This window comes from Triturus cristatus, chromosome 4_2 (assembly GCF_964204655.1).
Source record: "Triturus cristatus chromosome 4_2, aTriCri1.1, whole genome shotgun sequence".
Lineage (NCBI taxonomy): Eukaryota > Metazoa > Chordata > Amphibia > Caudata > Salamandridae > Triturus > Triturus cristatus.
In genome coordinates, this window is record NC_140586.1 from 513,984,223 (window position 1) to 514,002,616 (window position 18,394).

The 18,394-nt window shown below is 46.2% G+C and overlaps 1 protein-coding gene across 2 annotated transcripts in view; it reads left to right on the forward strand.

Annotated features, from left to right (window-relative positions):
- LOC146834646 (calcium-activated chloride channel regulator 1-like) overlaps positions 1-18,394 on the forward strand; it is a 1,200,823-nt gene that overhangs the window by 307,403 nt on the left and 875,026 nt on the right. For both annotated transcript variants that reach the window (XM_085602117.1, XM_085602118.1), the window contains exon 5: positions 6,309-6,486. In XM_085602117.1, coding sequence (XP_085458243.1) covers positions 6,309-6,486 — 178 coding nt within the window. The remainder of the gene's footprint in view (positions 1-6,308; positions 6,487-18,394) is intronic.

The following is an 18,394-nucleotide window of genomic DNA, read 5'->3' on the forward strand; positions in this document are numbered from 1 at the left end:
AACCCATCGGACCCGGGTGCCTTACCAGACTTCATCTGCACGATGGCCTCTGTAATTTCATCGAGTTCCAACTCCAAGTTCAGGAATTTTTGTTGATTTTCCCCCAGCCAGGCCAGAGCAGTATCCTCAAGGTATTCGTGCAGTTGGAGTGGGGCACCGCGCTGAGATGCATATAGCGCCTTGTAATATTCCCGGAAGGTGGTCAGCTGGTCCGGGAGGTTCCGATGTACCTGCCCCTGACCATCCTGTATCTCCGTGATATAGTTGGAGAACTGGGGAGGACGTATCGCCATAGCCAGAGCTTTCCCTGGCCTATCCCCCTCCCCATAGCGTCGAGCCATGTGCGGTTTCCCTCTGAATTTAAGCTCCCTATCTGCCAAAACGCCAAATTCCGTCAGCTTGGTACGGATGGTGGCATTGATCCTATCCCCTCCCGAGTCACCACTAGCTTCCTGTTCCAGTGCTTTCAGCTCAGCCTCCAATCTGGAGAGGTCCCTACGCAGCTCCTTGAGAATGCCTCCACCTTTGGACAGGCACCATCCCCTGACCGTTACCTTAAAAGCCTCCCATACCACGGTCACACTGGAGACCGGCGTAATATTGCGCTAAAAAAAATCCCGTATGTCCTGTTCTAATTTGTTTTAAACACAGTGTCTTGCAGATGTAGAGGGTTTAGTCGCCAGCTATTATACGGGGAGTGTTGCAGAGGAACCTGTAGTGTCGCTACCACGGAGAGTGATCGGAATATGTCCGTGCCAAGTGGGTCACATCACTCAGCCAGTGCGCCATCCTGACCGACAAGAACAAATAATCTATTCTAGCCCATGAGGAGTGAACCGTCGAATAGTGGGTACCCTCCCGCTGCCCAGGGTTCAAGTGCCTCCAGGAGTCCAGCAGCCGACCATCTCCCACAATATCATTCAGTATCTGGTGCATACGTGTAAAATGTGCTGAGTTGGTTCAGGATCTATCTAGCCTCGGCTGTAGCGTCGTGTTAAAGTCTCCGCCCCAGATGATATAGGTGGTGCCTATCTCCTGAATTTTATTCCATAGCTTAGTCAGTGTGTGAGGGCCATCAATATTGGGCCCATAATAATTTGCGAATAGTACCTTGTGATAGTATAGCCTCCCCCAGAGCAGACAGAACCGGCCACCCCCATCCACCTCCACACCACCTGGGGAAAATGGCACCCCTCGCCTTACTAGAATGGTCACACCTCAGGAATAGTTGGAGTAACACGCAAAGCAGTGGTGTGCCGCCCATCACGAGGCAAACAGTGGCGGGCTACCGGGGCCAAGGTGAGTCTCCTGCAGCATGGCTACTTCGATGTGATGCTGATCTAAGTACCCAAGCACCTGCCTTTTCTTTCTGGGGTTATTCAAGCCTCAAACTTTCCATGTTGCAATCTTCAGTCTATTGAAATCACGTGTGGTGTCTGCCAGGACTCATTTTATAACAACCTGTGTCTATAGCCGTAGTCAAGTGGATCTCGCTGCATAGAAACAAACAACTAATACCCCAAGTGCCCCTCATCAACTCCCACACTGGCAACCCCAACCTGCTGTGTACAGAAACCCACCCCACCCCAACATATGTCAATGTCCCACATTGACTGTCCTGCAATGTCAAAAATTCGGGGAATGCCCACATGGGGAATGCCCAGGCCCACGACCTCCCTCCTCCCGCCTTACTTTCACCCAACTACTGCACCACCTGGCAGTGGGCAGCTGTCATGGGGCGGCAGGGAGGTGCCGAGCAGGACTTCATGCTGGAGGGCGGAAGAAACAAGGAAATAATAATACATCACCAATTGTAGGCCCATCAGTCACATCGCAGCATCCAGGAGAGTCTTTAGTAAGCCTCGGACCCCGAGGAGAGTCTAGTCCGGGTCCGACAGTGGGGAGTTTGACCCAGAGCGCCCCTGTGTCTTCGGGCCTCCGGATGACGCCCGCCGGCTGCGTTTCAGGTATTCCTCCACCTGCTGCAGATTCTGGAAAATATGTTGCATGCCTTTGTGTGTTATCCTCAGTCTTGCCGGGTAGAGCATTGCGTACGAAATATCTTGCGATTGGAGCTTCTTTTTGACTGCGGTGAACTTACGCCTGGCGTCCTGAACTGCCGGGGTGAAATCGGGGTAGAACGCCAATACTGTATTTTCGTAGTTGACCTGCTTTTTGTCCCGGGCCAGCCGGAGGACCGCATCTCTGTCCCGGTAATTCAAAAACCGGGCTATCACCGGCCGTGGCGAGGAACCCGGAGGTGGGCGAGCTCCCAATGATCTGTGTGCTCTTTCCACTGTTAGGTGTGCTGAAAAGGATTCTCTGCCAAATAGTTCCACCACCAACCGTTCGATGAAATCCTCCATGTGGCCAACATTCGTGGACTCCGCCAGGCCAAGAATGCGAACGTTATTCCTCCGGGAGCGGGTCTCCAAATCCTTGTTTTTGTCTGCAATGATCTTCAAGAGTTTGTCCATTTGTGCCATGTTCCCCCGGCTGGTCGCTGCCCCGTCCTCGAGGTGGGAGACTCTGGTCTCGGCCTCCTTTATCCGCTCCTCGTGCTGGTCCAGTTAATGCACCACGGTGTTTATGCGCTCATTCATCGTATCAATCTTGGCGCCGATAGATGCAAGACTATGCTTCATGCCCAACAGGAGGTTCTTCCAGTCCTCCTCCGGCGCGTCCAAAGTTCCTGACCCAGTACTCTCCTGCGAGGCTGACCGTGGCTTTCGGCGCACCTCGAAGGGCAGCTTGGACTGTTTGGCGTCCGTGTGTCCCATTGTGCGACAGGGCAGGCGAGGTAGCACCACAGCCGAGATGTTCAAGGGGGGGGCTGCAACCCACAATCCTTTCACGATTAGGCTCTTAAAATGTCAGTTGAAGCGCGGAGCGATTATCTCCCGCACCCTCAGAACGCCGAGAGCGCCAATGGGTGTAGTCCACCCTCTCTCACAGTGACCACTTCAATGCTCTCAGGGACACGGCTGCGCAGCGGGGGAATCCCAGCGGTCCCAGGAGAGGCCCCTCTCACCCGAGTCCTCCCTGTTCGTATAGTCCCGTTCGGCCGGGCAGGAGCCTCACAAGCACGCGGCCATATTGGTCGTGCGCCACCTAGCGCCCCAGAGATGTGGCCAAGCTTCTTCGCATGTGCCCCCTACTGCAGCAGCGTAGTGTCCACCAGGAATTCAGGCAAGGTGGTATGACAGTGTGCCAAGACTGTATCAACAAACAGCGGCCCCAGGCATCCAGAGGCTCTCCAGGTAAGCCCTGCGCCCCGTGGGGAGCCCAGACGGGTAAGAAGCAACAAGTCCGGGCACTCCAGCCAATGAGGGTCAGCGTCCCCGCTGTAGCCGAGTCAGTTCACTTAGTCTCAGGGTGCACAAAATGGCTGCCAGGCTCAAACTATACGCAATGGGAGATACTTATGTGCACTTCATGGGCCCCGGGCTCAACAATCAGCAGGCATTGAAGAGGAAGGGACAGCCAGCAGATTACTGCTCAGCCAGGCCCCAGGGGCTCGCACTCCGGCACCAGCCCACGACAATCCAGATTTAAAAAATGTCGGCCGCTCCATGCAGTGTGGGCAAAAGCGCAGCGATGCCGGAACTGTCCTCAATTCAGTCCGGCAGGGAAGTGCAGGAAGTCAGTGATGCAAGTTATTAAATCTGGGGGCTCCTTCACCGCCTCCGCAAGCGCCAGCCCCTCGGCCCCTCCGCAAGTGGCAGCGCACCGTAGGCCTTCCTCTCTGTAGTGCCGCGGGTCCTACGGCCGTAGTACCCGAGGCAGAGGATCCGTACAGCACTCCCGCCGGTGAATGGAAGCGCCAAAGTCCGCCCGTGCCTCCGCGCAAGCACCCACATCCTTATCGCGGAGGTTTGGTGTGCATTCCAACGGGCGCCCGGCCTCAGTGTGTGTCTGACGCCTCTGCGGCCTCGGGCTCCCCCAGCGCGGTCAGCCGCCTCCAGGCTTCAGAGCACAGCGCAACGCTCCGCTGGCTGGATCCCGCGTTGCTCCCCAGGCAGTTTTCCAGGCTCAATCCACAAACGTGGTATCCCCAGACTCAGCGGGACATCAAGCAGCTGCCGGTGATGTCTATGCGTTATCTCAGCATTGTAGGATGGGATAAAAGTATATTTTCCTGCTCGGAAGGACTGGAGCCTCACAGGCGTGCGGCCATCGCGGTCGTGCGCCACCTAGCGCCCCGATGTTGCATACTTAAGTACATTGGGCTCTTGGTGGGAGCTGGGAGTCTGGGACATGGTTTGTCCGCAGATGTGTTGTTGACGTCAGGGGTTGCTTGTGCACATGGATGTGTCAGAGTGTGACCTGCTCCTTTACGGATGTGGTCCACACTCAGCCACCTCAGTGTTGTGATGTACAACATTTCATGATATATTGACTGCAGCAATGCTCTACGTCATGCAGTGTCAGTTGCATTGTCAGTGTTGCTCACAGACACGCCGCTTTCCTGTGTTTAGCACATGTGCATGGGTTGGTTGTGAGATTGGTGGTGTGTGGGAAGGGCCCACTCTGGGCACATAGTCGACAGGGGCCTACCTGTATCTAGGTGTGCTGCAGTGTGCCAAGGGGGTCAGGGACATGATCCAGAGTCATTGTGGGTCTGCACTGTGCTATACTTAATTGTGCATATGTGCCATTGTGCCCATCGCCCCCCGTCCCCCCAGTTCCTGGTCGTTACTCTCCCTGTTGCTGTTGTGTCAGGTCATGTTGAGCAGTGTCCGGTCCCCGAACTCCTGCCACTGTCTCCCCGCTGTGACTGTGGACACCATTTCCTCCATCTCATCCACCTCATCCAGCTCCTCCTGTGGTGCTGGACTCCCACCTCCAGTCTACATTTCTGCCTTCTGGTTGTTGAGTTTCTGCTTGGTTTTGCGCTTCACATCATTCCAGCGCTTCTTGACCTCTTCCATTGTCCTCCTCAGCACTTCAACTGCATTCACCTTGTCCACGATGGACTGCTATATTCCAATTTTTGTTGCCAATGACACAGTGGAGTTGACGAACTGTAATTGATGGGGTTCTATCACCTCCGTTATCAGGATCCTGTTTTCCTGCGGACTGAACCGCGTCATCCACTTCTCCTTCTCCTTGCCCTTCCCTGACCCTGAGGTCCCAGGCTGGTCCTCCGTGGGGCTTGTGGGTTTCTGGTTGTCCTCTGTACTTGCTCCGGCTACCTCCATTGTGCTTCGCAGTTGTTTTGGTTTTGTTTGTGGTTTTTTTTTCTACTTTTATAGTGATTTTTCCCACCTGACATGTGTGAATTGCAGGCCTGTCGAAGATTATCGCTGATTTTTTTATCGCAGCTGGGCCCATCGCAACTTTTTTCACGTTCGGGTTTAGATTTTTATCACCGTCCTGGTGAGTTTATCACAGACATTTGATACGTTTTCGGGAAACTATCGCATGTTACCGCCGTGTTGTCAATAGGACGTTAACACTGAGTTATTTTCCCGCGATAAACGGGGATATGAAAGACTGAGTTAACCGATTTTGGGTATGATTATCGCACTTTCTTGAGGATATTCGCCAATGAGTATAAATGCATATGAACTAATTAATTATGGCCTTATGCCACGATGAATAAAGACACACTAGAAATGAACCTTGATAGGTATGTAAGGCAACACACATGACAGCCCAACTCATGACACCCCATGGGTCTAGAAGACTGCGATCTGCTCCCCACAAGACTTGTTTCAATATAGAGTCAGGCCCTTAAATCTTAGGAATACACTGTTCGCTTTGTACACACACACACACACACACACACATACACATACACACGCACACACACACACACACACACACACACACACACAACACCTGAAGCACATGAAAAATTCGCTGTTACTACTATCCTATATTGATAGCTTGAAACATTTTATGAATTTTGCAATTTGTTATATGTAAATGATTTGCAAAGGAAAATACTTGAAACTAAATAAAAAAAACATAATCTGTTGTAATTAGCTTGGGCATATTCCATTTCATCATTTGTAAGCTCTTTAGTGCAATTACAGACTTGGACTATCTACATACAAATCCAAATCAGCTGCTAAACTACTTCCCCTTAAAATCGCAAAATAAGCAGTGTAATGCCGAGGCAATGATAAAAGATGGAAATGTGATGATCCTGTAAAATGCTGTATCAAATCAGTACATTAATTGTTTCACACATTGATCACACATTGATTAAGCTATTAAAATATTTTAACTCATTATTGTCTGCTTTCTTTTAACATTAAGATAAACATGCTTTTCACTTTGTTAATATTCTCCTACCTCAGGTGTTCAAAAAATATTCAAGGTGTTCACAAGTATATTGAATGCAAAGGAAATTCCTGCTCATCCAGGGACTGCAGAGATGATGTGTTGACAGGCCTTTTAGAAGATGGGTGTACTTTCATACCAAATACAGAGCAAAATGCAAAAGCATCAATCATGTACATGCAAGCATTGTCTACTGTAAGTACTTTCTAAGATTAACTACACGAACAATTGTTGCAATGTTATGCAAGTTAAAAAAAAGGTTACTGCTCACATTTTGAATTGTATGGCACTTAATACATTTTAGAATTGTTGACTGTGGCACAAAATACTGTTTAATAATTTAAAAAGATTTCCACATGTAAATGAGAAAAGATTTTTTTGGGGGGAAATGAACTTTTATTTTAATGAAGCGGGTTGATAAACACAATCAACATTTAAAAGCTTTCTAAACATGACAAGAATCTTTGGAATACCAGGCCCAAGTCACAAACAGTTTGCTATGCATAGACATGCCTTACTCCTGTAGTACACCTGGCTAACCTGGCTAACTCCTGAGACAAAGAACAGAGATACTCCTGGCTTTCTCCTGGAGTTCAGGAGTGAAAGAGCCGGGCCCACAAGTTGTAGACCTGTTCTAGACTCACAATCCGATGGTTCTTTTTAGCAGCTTGTAAGCACAGAGGGAAGAAATTTAATTGTTTAGCCAATCAATTTTTAAAAGAATTCCCTTTGGACACATAGTAAACACGGACAACTGTGTAAGGTTAGTTAATTTATCACAAAGCCAAAAATAACTGAAGATAAAGACACCTCAAGACAAGAGCGTAAAAATACATTGGAATTAGCATGAAGCTAAATCTGGGTATCCAATTTAGACAATGTAACATAAGTGGAACAATTAATTCAAGAAGCAAAATGCAGAGGATCAAAAAGCATGATTCCAAATTTCCCTGCATCAAGGTTGATGAATATAAAGCATTAATCTATCCATACTCTAACACTAACGTGACATCCCTACTTAAGCATCTTCCAGGAAAGGAATAAAAGGTGTCAGCATGTGGAGTCTTCATGAGAAGTCTCTCCACTCTATAGGTCAATGAAGTATGAAGCTACCAAGACAGAGCTTGTTCTAAGATGCTCTCTCTCCGAAGGCAGAGGAAGAAGAAGTGGGCACTTTCCCTACTCCCAACATTACATTATTACAGGTATCCTTCCCAAGATTCCTTGCGGGTCACACCATCTGCTCTGGGTACAGTCCTTAAGGTAGTTTTCCATGGGATGACGGTGTTCTTCTTTTTGCAACAGTTTGTTCTTGGTTCCTAGGCCTTCTCCTATGCAAAGCATAACGACTCAAGCTATATGATGTAACTTCTTCTCTGCTTGTCTGACTAAAAAAACAAAGACATGCTTTTAAAATGGATTCGGTAATAACTACAGCTTTCACTAAAATTACTCCTACAATTAGTGTACCTACAGTACATTTGTGCCTACGATTAGAATTTCCAGACTCCAGAATTAACACAAAGAGTCTCTTTTCTCCACCTCTTAACTCATGTTCAACAAACTCTTTAAGCAACTTCCTTCGACTCTTGGAAAATTCTTTTTACAGTCTTTGGCATAGTATTTACACAACTTGGAAGACTACCCTAGCCCTCTTTCTTCTTCTAGATGAAAGTCCCAAATGTTTTTCTTCTTCCACTCGGGCCTAGGTTATCTTATTTCAAGCAACATATTTACAGTTCAAAAGTTCAATTTACGCCCCTTGTGAGATCAGAACCAATCTCTTCAATGACACGTTGTAACAATTCAGCTCTCAATGCAGCAATTTCTTGAGGAGACAGTGGAACTCCGAAGTTTGGAAATTCGATGGCTTTCAAAATCAGAGTCCGTAAACCGCTCAGCCTTGGAAAATCATTCGTAAATGCAGCAAGGTCACCTCTACTCCAAGGAACATGCTCATACCTTCCGCTAGACACATCCCATAATGGATAGGCCTCGACTCCCAGCGTTCCCTCTCCCTGAGGTGGTGTTTCCCCTGTCATCTTTCTCGCAATTTTCTTCTTTGACCATCTATCTGTCCATCTATCCAACATACTCCAATCCCTTATTCCTACAACCAACTCTCTGTGTTTTCAATCCTGTCACACTCTTTTCCTCCAGCTCCTGCTCACTATAGTTGAGCCTATGATTTCCCTGTAACATTTTCGTTCAACACAGATCCACTTTATACCTCTGAACTAACTCTGATAACTTCTCATGTGCTCATCTTGCCCTGCGGGTGACATCCTTCGCTGCAAACAACAGGTCAACTGGTTCATAAGTTTCTATCCTGTCCAAAAGCAAATTCCCACTATTGATCTTGTCTACCTCAGCAGTCAACCTCATCACATCCAATAGTTTTGCCTTTATTGCAGCCTTGATGGTGTTCTGACTCGATGTACTACTCTGACCCTCCTTGTGGTTTCTCAACCAGGATTCCAAAGCTGCCACATCTAAGACATGTTGGTTTCCTGCGGTCCCTGACTCATACTTGCTTCTGAAGCTGCGCCCAATTGGCTCCTTCATTGGTATTTCCCACATTCATAAGTCTGAACTAGTACTTGCCATAGGTATAGAACGATTAGTACTGGAAGCAATGTGTACTCCCAAAGGATCAGCAGTAGCTGCTAACGGGGTACTAAATTCCACAGGCAATAGAGATGGTTTATTTCCATTGATGCTCCCTGATCTTTCCACTTCAGTTCCTTCAATCTGCATAGGCTGTCGCTGATTAAGGATTCCCACCAAACTTGTGTCATGCACAGGTACAACAGGACCAATAGTGGCCGGTACTGTAAGAGCTACTGGTAACCATGAAGCAGCGCTAACTCCATTCTTTTCCATCCCTCCTAAGGTGGACACTCCTGTCCCAACTCCTCCTGCAGATATCTTCCTCATTACTCCTGTACCAGGACCCGTTTTAGGTGCTGTTACACTTCCCGTAATACATGCACTGGCTGAGTCTCGCCTTCCATCCTCTGCTTTTGGATTATAAGGTGGAGGATGCTCAGACAACAGCCCATCCAACCAGCTGTCGTCAGTGTCACTGCCATTGTTTCCATTTTCCTTTCAGTGCAACTATTCCTTTTTCCCCCCAAAAAAATGTTCAATTCTCTTCTCTCCTCTCCTTATTATTGCTGGTTAATTTGTCTCAGTGATCTGACTACTGTTTAATTCGTGTTAAACCGCAATATTCTTCTGTCTCAGTGAAAAATTCTTCTGTCTCGATGAATACATTGTTGTCTCATTAGAACTCCATATATCCTTTCAACTCTTGACTTTTCCAAGATGGCCGCCACTATACACCATTGTCCCTTTTCTCTTCTCATGCCTCAGCCCGGGGCCGACCAATCAGGGTCTCCGTCTGTCCTTTAACACACTCATGGTCTCCTTCCCTGGTAGCTGCCGCATTGACGGATTATTGCTCCCCGCACTGACGGACTCTCGCTATTACCATTATACATTGGTGAGTTTCCCCCCTTTTCCTTCACTCCCATCCGCTTTGTAAATTAACCTCATGCCGCTTGGTTCCTAACTACCCATTCTCCTTCACAGCATACTATCGCGAACTACTACCCAGGCCCGGTGACGACTTCGTCACGCAATTGAGCCAAGGCTTTACTCACCTATCCCTACCCGTTACGGAATATCCTCCATCCAAGTAACGGTGAGTTTCGTTCCACTCGTTCCCTTTTCGTATTTGCACTCCCTCGGAAACACCCTAACTCTTCCTCTTTCACATACAGACAACGCCCTGGATCCACCGCTTCTGCGGTAAGTTTCATGCACCGGCCGCACTAGCTATAACTTGTCTCTTCCGGCCCGCCACTTATCACTATTCGTCCCTCCTCTTAGCACTACAGATCGTCGTAACACCTTCGCCATATATCTAGTATGTCACAAGCTCACTCTAAGCTTATTGCCCGTTGCACTCGCTCTCTCATTGACAGACATGTTCACTTATGGTTTTTTGCTCCTTGCCACAAGTTGCTACATACTATGCTCTGCAATATTATTGTTAATCCAGTGAAATGAGTTGGTTGATGCATGTGGAATTATGTCACTACGCAATTCTATGCCTACGATGTTACTGCATTCCTCTCCTCTCCCCTTGTTATATGATTAAATCACACCTTCTTCATGTATCTAGATAGTCACAAGCTTACTCTAAGCCTATTGACCGTTGCACCATTAATCGCTATTTCCTTGAATGGCATGGTTACTAAAAGGTATTGCTCCTTGCTACACGTTGCCATGTACTATACTCTGCAATACAATTGATAATCCAATGATTGGTTTATGCATGTGAATTAATGTCATAACGCTATTCCATGCCTTCGGCTTTATTCTATTCCTCCTTTCTTGGTATATGATGATGAACGGAATTGCTATTGTTCCGACCTTTTAAACCTTGTCCTTTTTAAATCATGTCCTTCTTGATTAACTATTGTCCTAATTGATATCTTTTCTTCTTTTCCCTCCCCCTTTTTCTTTCAAGGCTATTCAGGTTATATTATACAGGCATAATTATTGTTGTCCTGATGATGATCCTTATATTCTTTTAATAGGATCGAAACGCCGTCGACACTTGTAAACACCCTATATGTTTAAAAATACTAAGTGTGATACATAAGGGTGCTCCATGAATTGTTTGTTGGTTCATTTCCTAATTGTGCTATCTGCAACAAACATTGTTTCTTGCCTGAACCTTTGGTTCCCTGTTCTCTGTTTTGTTATATGTATTGGACACAGGCTTGTGTCCCACTTTGTAAATTTTCTTGATATCTCTGTTTTATTATTATATTAGTAAAATTCATGACCACTGTCCGGCTGGACAAGTCTCTAAAAATAAGTACTGATTGGGCCCTTTTTTATTGCTTTTTCCATCCCTTCTTTCCTAGGGACTATTGTTGTTTGTAATTCCCTTTTCCTTTTGGCACCTGTTCTGAGAATCTCCCTCTCCTACCAGCATGGGGTACAACCTTTCTCCCTCAATATTGTCCACTCTCCGGCACAGACCTCGGAAGGCTGAATCAGTTTGCAAGACTTAGGGTCCAGCGCTGCTACACTACTCCCCCACAGGAATTCCCGCAGGAATTCTCTCTTGACCCTATTTCCAGGACACCACGACCGAGTGATATTTTCACAGAGTCGGCGTAACTTCACAATTAAATTATTTTTGCTCAGGAACGTCTTAATCTAAACAGCCTTGAGGAAGTCTTCTGATGAAACACGTGTTGTCTGCCTTTGTCTATTGAGGAATGTATAATCATTGAAACATCATATGTCTGTGCGGAGAATAGAGCGCCTTTAACTATATTCTACAACTCTGGAATAAGAAGATTATTATATCCCAGCTATTCTTAAAATACGGACTGTCTGTGTGTGCTTTGAATGTTTTTTTAAATATTCTTAACCAGTATCTTTCTTTCCTTTTAAAATGTTTATTGACAAAATTGCAGAAGCAAGTTTACATAAATACATTACATAATAACAAATTCATTAAAATGTAACCAAAAATAGAAATCAACAGAAGATCGGCACAGATTAATAATACATTTTGGGCACTAAACCAATGCCACCTGTACCTAAAGCCCACCTGCTATATTTTATTTAAACAGAGAGACCCAGGTCAAGAGCAGCCCCCGAATCCTCCTGCCTTTTCATTAATAAAGTGTATTTTGTAGATTGCAAACATGTAGGAAGCGTACCTTCCATTGCTGAAAGTTCGGAGGTATAGGGTCATGGGTCAAGCCAAGCCGAGGCCACACAGAACCTAAAAACCATCACAGCTGTCAAAATTAGCTCTGCCACAACCCCTCTATTTGATTCTTCCACCCCCAACAACATAAGCGGAGGTAACAGGAGATATTCCCTTTAAGGACTTCGCCTAAAAAACCTACTGGGGCATGTGGAGAACATGTGAACCAGGGCAGTAAATCCCCGCAGCCCTGCCCCATTTTGCAGTTTTCACTGGTGTTATGTACAAATCAAAGATTGTTTTATAATGTTGTGATTGCAGGTTCAGGAAGAACCTCCAGAAAAATCAAAACACGTATAGTGGAACACAAAAGCACCATACGGAACAAAAACCCAAAGTCAAGTTTAGCAGTACACTGGGTACACAACTCACATTCAATACCCCAACTGCGGTTCACTATTCTAGAAAAAATAGAGGCAATCTCAGGTATAGATCTACAGACTGCGCTAGCCCGCAAAGAGACTTTCTGGATTAAATATCTAGGTACAGTGATCCCTGGGGGTCTGAATGATCATTATGACTCTTATGCTTCTTGTAATTCATGTCATAGGTTTCATGAAAAATACATGTTTCTTTATTAGGCTTGATGGTCCCTGGAATCTAAACTATCATCATGTACATTTTTTTGTAAGATATATTTTGTTATGCATTATACATGTCTCTTTATTGTAATGTTTCCATACATCAACTATCTTGGTTCCCAGTTCATTTACATGTACAGGATTTGCACTCATTGTCTGTTGCGTTTATCTCTTTTTCACTTTTTTTCTATCTTACCACGTTGGTAGATTTCCAGGACTCTCTTAGAGACCACCAACATTTTGCTACATTTTTTCCAGCATTGAAATGAGTATCTATTCAGTACCCGATTCGAAATATTTTTAGCTGGCATCAACATCACGCAAATTAAGGAGAACTACCTTTTGTCCTCCCGTATTGTCGGTGTCGCTCTCAATAAAGCTTTTCCTTTAGTTTTTTGATCCACCCGCGCCTTCTATACTGTCCCTTTAAATACGTAGCGTACACGTAAATGTTGATGCGCATGCAGTCGGCGGCAACTTCGAACACTAAAGGTTGACTCCATTAGCAACTGAGGTGAGCGCGTACGAAATTGTGTTCTTTTTCATTTACTTCTGTTTCGAATTGAGACAGATCTAGTAATGATCCTGTTTACCCTTCCAGCCTACTTGGTTTTCGATAGAGATACTGAATACCTTTTATCACGGGCAAGCTCAGACATCGACTTCACGGGTGTTCGGTTGCACTTCTATTACGGGATGGTTTCAACCGTTATTGTTTTAGATAATTTTGGCGGCATAAGGACAGGTTTCTTGCACTGTGCCTTTTCAGAAGACTCCGGTTAAATGCCGTTTTTATAGTCGGGTAAGCGGAGAGACTCTCTATAGCATGCTCTTTTCTACATCCATAATTTTTCCTCAGCATGAGTTTCTTATTTTGTTCATTTACCCGGGTTAGGTGCTCTCAGCTTCTCAGCCTTTTACGTCTGTATGCTAAACACTTTTATAGGCACTTCGTCTTCTCTGCTTTGTTTCACCCTCATGTTCTTTTCCTGTTCCACTAGTATCGTCGTGGTTAGGCTGATCTAGCCACACGGAGCACTGATTCACACGATCCCACAGATGCACAGGATCTAGGGCACTAATTCTGCAGCCTGACTGCAAATCCTAATTCAGTTTATTGCAATGTACTACATAAGAGATCTTATGGTTTATTCTCAACTGTGTTTCAGTTCCAAACGGTGGATTTACACAAAATCAACTCCTCGTCTATGACACCATCCCCTGAAGAAGGGTTCAGATTAACCCGAAATGCATAGGGATGCTTTTAGATTGGAGTGTATGTTGTAAAATTGGATTTATATCCTCTTATATTATTCAATTCATGTACTTCGTATGACATGATATTGCCAATCCATGAGGATGGAATGATGTTGATATATTTTCATTTGCATTTGTGTTAAATACAAGTCTTACTTTTTCAATTGCTACAATATGTTGTTGTAATTCATTTTGTTTATACATATTGTTGTATTATAGTTAATTGTGTTTAAATCATTTGAGACCTTAAGGTCCCGAGCTGTGCATCACGAAGGTTTGGATCCTTCCAGACCTCTAGTTCTTTGTGTGATTGCAGGTTCGCCTGTGTCCAACAGGTCTAGCCTCACCCGCCATTTTTCATTGTGCTTACCCAGATCGTCTGAACCCCTCCAACAGACAGCCATTTAATTGCAAGATTGAGGGGCCAGTGCCTTTTGTTAGCATTTCTATCAGGGGAATCCGTGAAAAACCAGCTACACCGCGCAACCTTTCTCAAAAGAAAATCCCTCAGCCCTAGATATTTTAAAAAGTCCAGAGGCCCAATATTAAATCTGCTACAGGCCCTCCTCAAATAATGCAATATGATTCCCCACGAGTAGGTCCCCAATCCTGCCAAAGCCTCCTAGTTCCCATCTAGCTAAAGAGTTTTCTGGAAATATTCCAGGGAGTTGATCATCCCTAAGCAGGGGAGTATACCTACTATATCTGCCCTCCCCCAGTTTTTTCCCAGTTTCGAAATGCAGTGATCAGAGTCTTAAATCGTGTTCTTTTGAAGTAGCTCGACACAAAAATCTTCAGCAAGTAGCCCTACGCAGCTGTGTCGATCAGCAGCTCATAAATTGAGAGCACACAGCCCGCCATACAACCATACGTTGCCTTATTATTAAATAAAGGGCCATGATATTGCAATGCTGAAGCTAGAGAGTATAATTTTAAATTGGGGAGCCCCCGCCCCCACTGTCTCTGAGTGCAAAAGAATGCATTAGATCTCCTGGTCACCAATCTTTCAATTAATTTAAACCAGTCATTGTCAGCCTCCAGAGGAACAGTGCAAAACACATGCAATAACTTTGGCAGAAACATCATTTTAACAAGATTACATCTCCCCATTATTGAAAGTTTCAGATTGCCCCAACAGCTAAAATCCTTCTTAGGGCCCGATTCCGATCTCGCTAGGAAAGCCCTCAGCACGGCTCGGATCCGGAGGGCTTTCTGTGCGAAACGTGCTCTGGGAGTCCGGACGAGCGAGTACGATGTTGCCGTATGCTTCCGGACTCCGTTCACACGGACTCCCATTGAACTCTATGGTAGCCCATGTACAAACTTGTACACAGGGTCCCATAGCAGAAAGGGGGTGGCTGGGGAAAAGCGTACACTCTGTGGTGGGCACCGGTGCTGCCCGCCACATTGTGCATGCCTGTATATCGGTGGGACCCATGGGCACACCCCCGTGACAGATTCGGAGCGCCCCGGGTGAAGGGGGGCCTGCTACGGCCCTCTAAAGTAGCGCTACCAACAGCCATTTCATTTCGCTGAGACCCAGGTGGAGCGGCTGTCCGAATCGTGCATCGTACTCCCTCGGTCAGAATTCAGCTCCGTTGCGCGGCAGGTTTTGGCTACGAATGACTCGTATGGAGCGGTTCAGGTCCGAAAACAATTTGCATCGTACTTGGTCGTTTAGACCTGTGTACGATTCGGTGAGAAACAAGGGCTATGAATCGGATCCGGCAAAGCCAAATCCCATTCGGAGACCTTCCTACCGATCGGAATCGACCCCTTAGTATTTTGATTAATAGGGAGTAAATTTAGATCAACTATACGTCCCACTTTCGCAGTACTGCTGACTCCCAGATATCTAGCTTCCTTTACAATCCGGTTGTCTGAGGCCGACGTGTGTCTATTTATCAATACCTGAGTTTTGGCTCTATTTAACAAAAACCCTGACTGAATCCCAAATTCTACTGATAATTTTTTCACAGAGCGGACAGCCCTCTCTCAGTCACTGGTGATTATTGCCAAGTCATCGGCATGGGCCAGAATTTCCGTATCCCAGTCCTGCAGACTGATGGGCATGATGTCCAGAGAGGCTTCCAACCGCCTGAGAAGGGGATCAATGTATAATGCAAATAGCAAGGGGGAGGTGGGTCAACTCTGCCTCGTTCCCCTCTTGATCAAAAAGGGCTCTGACGCACCTCCCATTAATTGTAAATGAGCTATAGGATTAAGATGCATTGCCGGAATTGCGTAAATAAAGGACCCCCAGACCATTTACCAGCATAACCTGCCAGAGGTAATCCCACGACACCCTGTCAAAAGCCTTCTCGGCCTCCAGCAGGGTGACCCCCATGGGTTTCGTAAGGACCTCGGTGGCATCAAACAGTGAAATTAAATGCCGCGCGTGATCCTGAGGTCCCTCTCCCTGGGATAAACCCATGCTGCCAGGCCGACACTCATCGCTGTATTACACTATCTAGCCGGTTGGCAAAAATTTTTGAGTAAAGCTTAACAACACTATTTAGTAATGTAATTCTCCTATAAGAGCCCAAAGCTGTAGTATCCTTGCCTTTTAAAAAAAAATTACATTTGCAGTACCCCAGGACTTAAAGAGCCCCAACATCTCTTGATTAAGTTCTACATAAAAAAACCTTGTAGAACTCCAGAGGAATAGAATCTGTTCCTACAGCCTTTCCAGATGGGAGAGCCTGGGGTGCTACCTGAAACTCTTCTGATGAAATATCTACCCCTAATAAAGACCTCTCCTCCTGAGCAATTTTACCGCAGATCCCTGAGTACACATATGCCTCTAAGTCCCGAGGACACCCTATGGGGGAGGCTTTATAAAGATCAGAGTAGAATTCCCTAAATGCCTCTCTAACCTCAGCGGGGTCTATTACCATGCTGGCTTGCATGTTCCTTATCTGGCTGATATGCCCTGCGGCTTGCTGTTGCCTTGCCCTAACTGTGAGGAGGCACCCCACACGTTTGCTATATTCATAGCACTCCTGATCTTTAACCTTTGCCTAGGTTATAGCTATCAAGTTCTGCATTGGGGTAAAATCTCTCCCTATCGCTACAGCGCTGATCAATTCTGCCTGCAGGATACTATGGGGCAGATTTACAAGCCCCGTGCGCCACTTTTGCGCCGCCGTTGCATCACTTTTGTGATGCAGCGGCAGCGCAAAGATAGCGCCATGCTGCGACAGATTTACAACGTGACGCATCTAGGGAGATGCGTCACGTTGTAAAGCCTTGTGCCACATTAAACCCACGTCAGGTTTAATGGATGCAGGGTGGGTGTTACATCGGAAAAAGCCTCGGAAAAGTGACGCAGTGAAATCTACAAGATTTCACGAAGTCACTTTTCCGACGCTGGTGCGTCAAATCCTTACGCCTGCTTCAAGCAGATGTAAGGCGTGACCCACCATGTTAGGGATAGGGCAGGTTGGAACAGTGCTGGAGTTGCGTCGCGCTTGCGACACAACTTCAGCACTGCGCCAACCTTACACCGGCAGATGCGTCACGCATCTGCTTGTCCTTGCGCCACAATGCACCGCATTGTAAATGCAGTGCATCTGCGGTGGCGCAAGGGCAAGCTTGCGTGACTCATCTTCCCTGGCGCATCCCTGCTGATTTGCAGGGATGCACCAGGGAACATAAATCTGCCCCAAAATTTTTAATACAATTTTTTAGTGTGTCCCTGGCCCCGCTTCTGTTTAGCTATACTAAACCTCAGGGTTTCCCCTCTCACACTGGTCTTTGAGGCATCCCAGACCATTCCCATAGAGGAGCTACCTTTGTTAAATCAAAATACCTAGGGATTCAGCCCTTCATATGGTTTACGTATTCTGGGTCTGAAAGAAGAGACCTCTCAAAATTCCATTTTGTAGAAACACTTCTTAGTCCGTCTAGAGGAATTCAAGGACAATTGGGTTGTGATCAGACATTAATCTTGGGAAGAGCTCAACCCGAGCCCTTCTAACCAAAGCCGATGAAACAAGAAAATAATCAACCCTGGCAAACTTACAGTAGGGGACTGAATAATAAGTGTATCCACGCGTGGGCGCTTTCAGGAAGGGTCAGACATCGATTAAGCCAATATCACACAAAAAGTCCCTGAAAGATCTAGAGGATTGCGGTTTGCACCCAGCACAGCATGCTTTGCTATCCCCAGGACCCCCTCTGGACCTATTTAGATTAAGGTCCCCACACACTATATACGGAGCAGGCCAAGATGGTAGTGCAATTGCTAAAAAGTTAAGCAGGCCTGAGTCGTCTAGGACTGGGGCATAGATTGAACATAGTGTAAAGGAGCTGCTGCCAGCTTTACACCTCATTATTACCCATCTTCCAAGCTTGTATACCGCTTTTCGGACAGAGGTGACAGTGTTTCCTTTAACTAGGTTGGAAACCCCCTTAGTCCTGATATACTGAGTTGTATGGCATGCTAGCGTCAGCCCTAAGGATT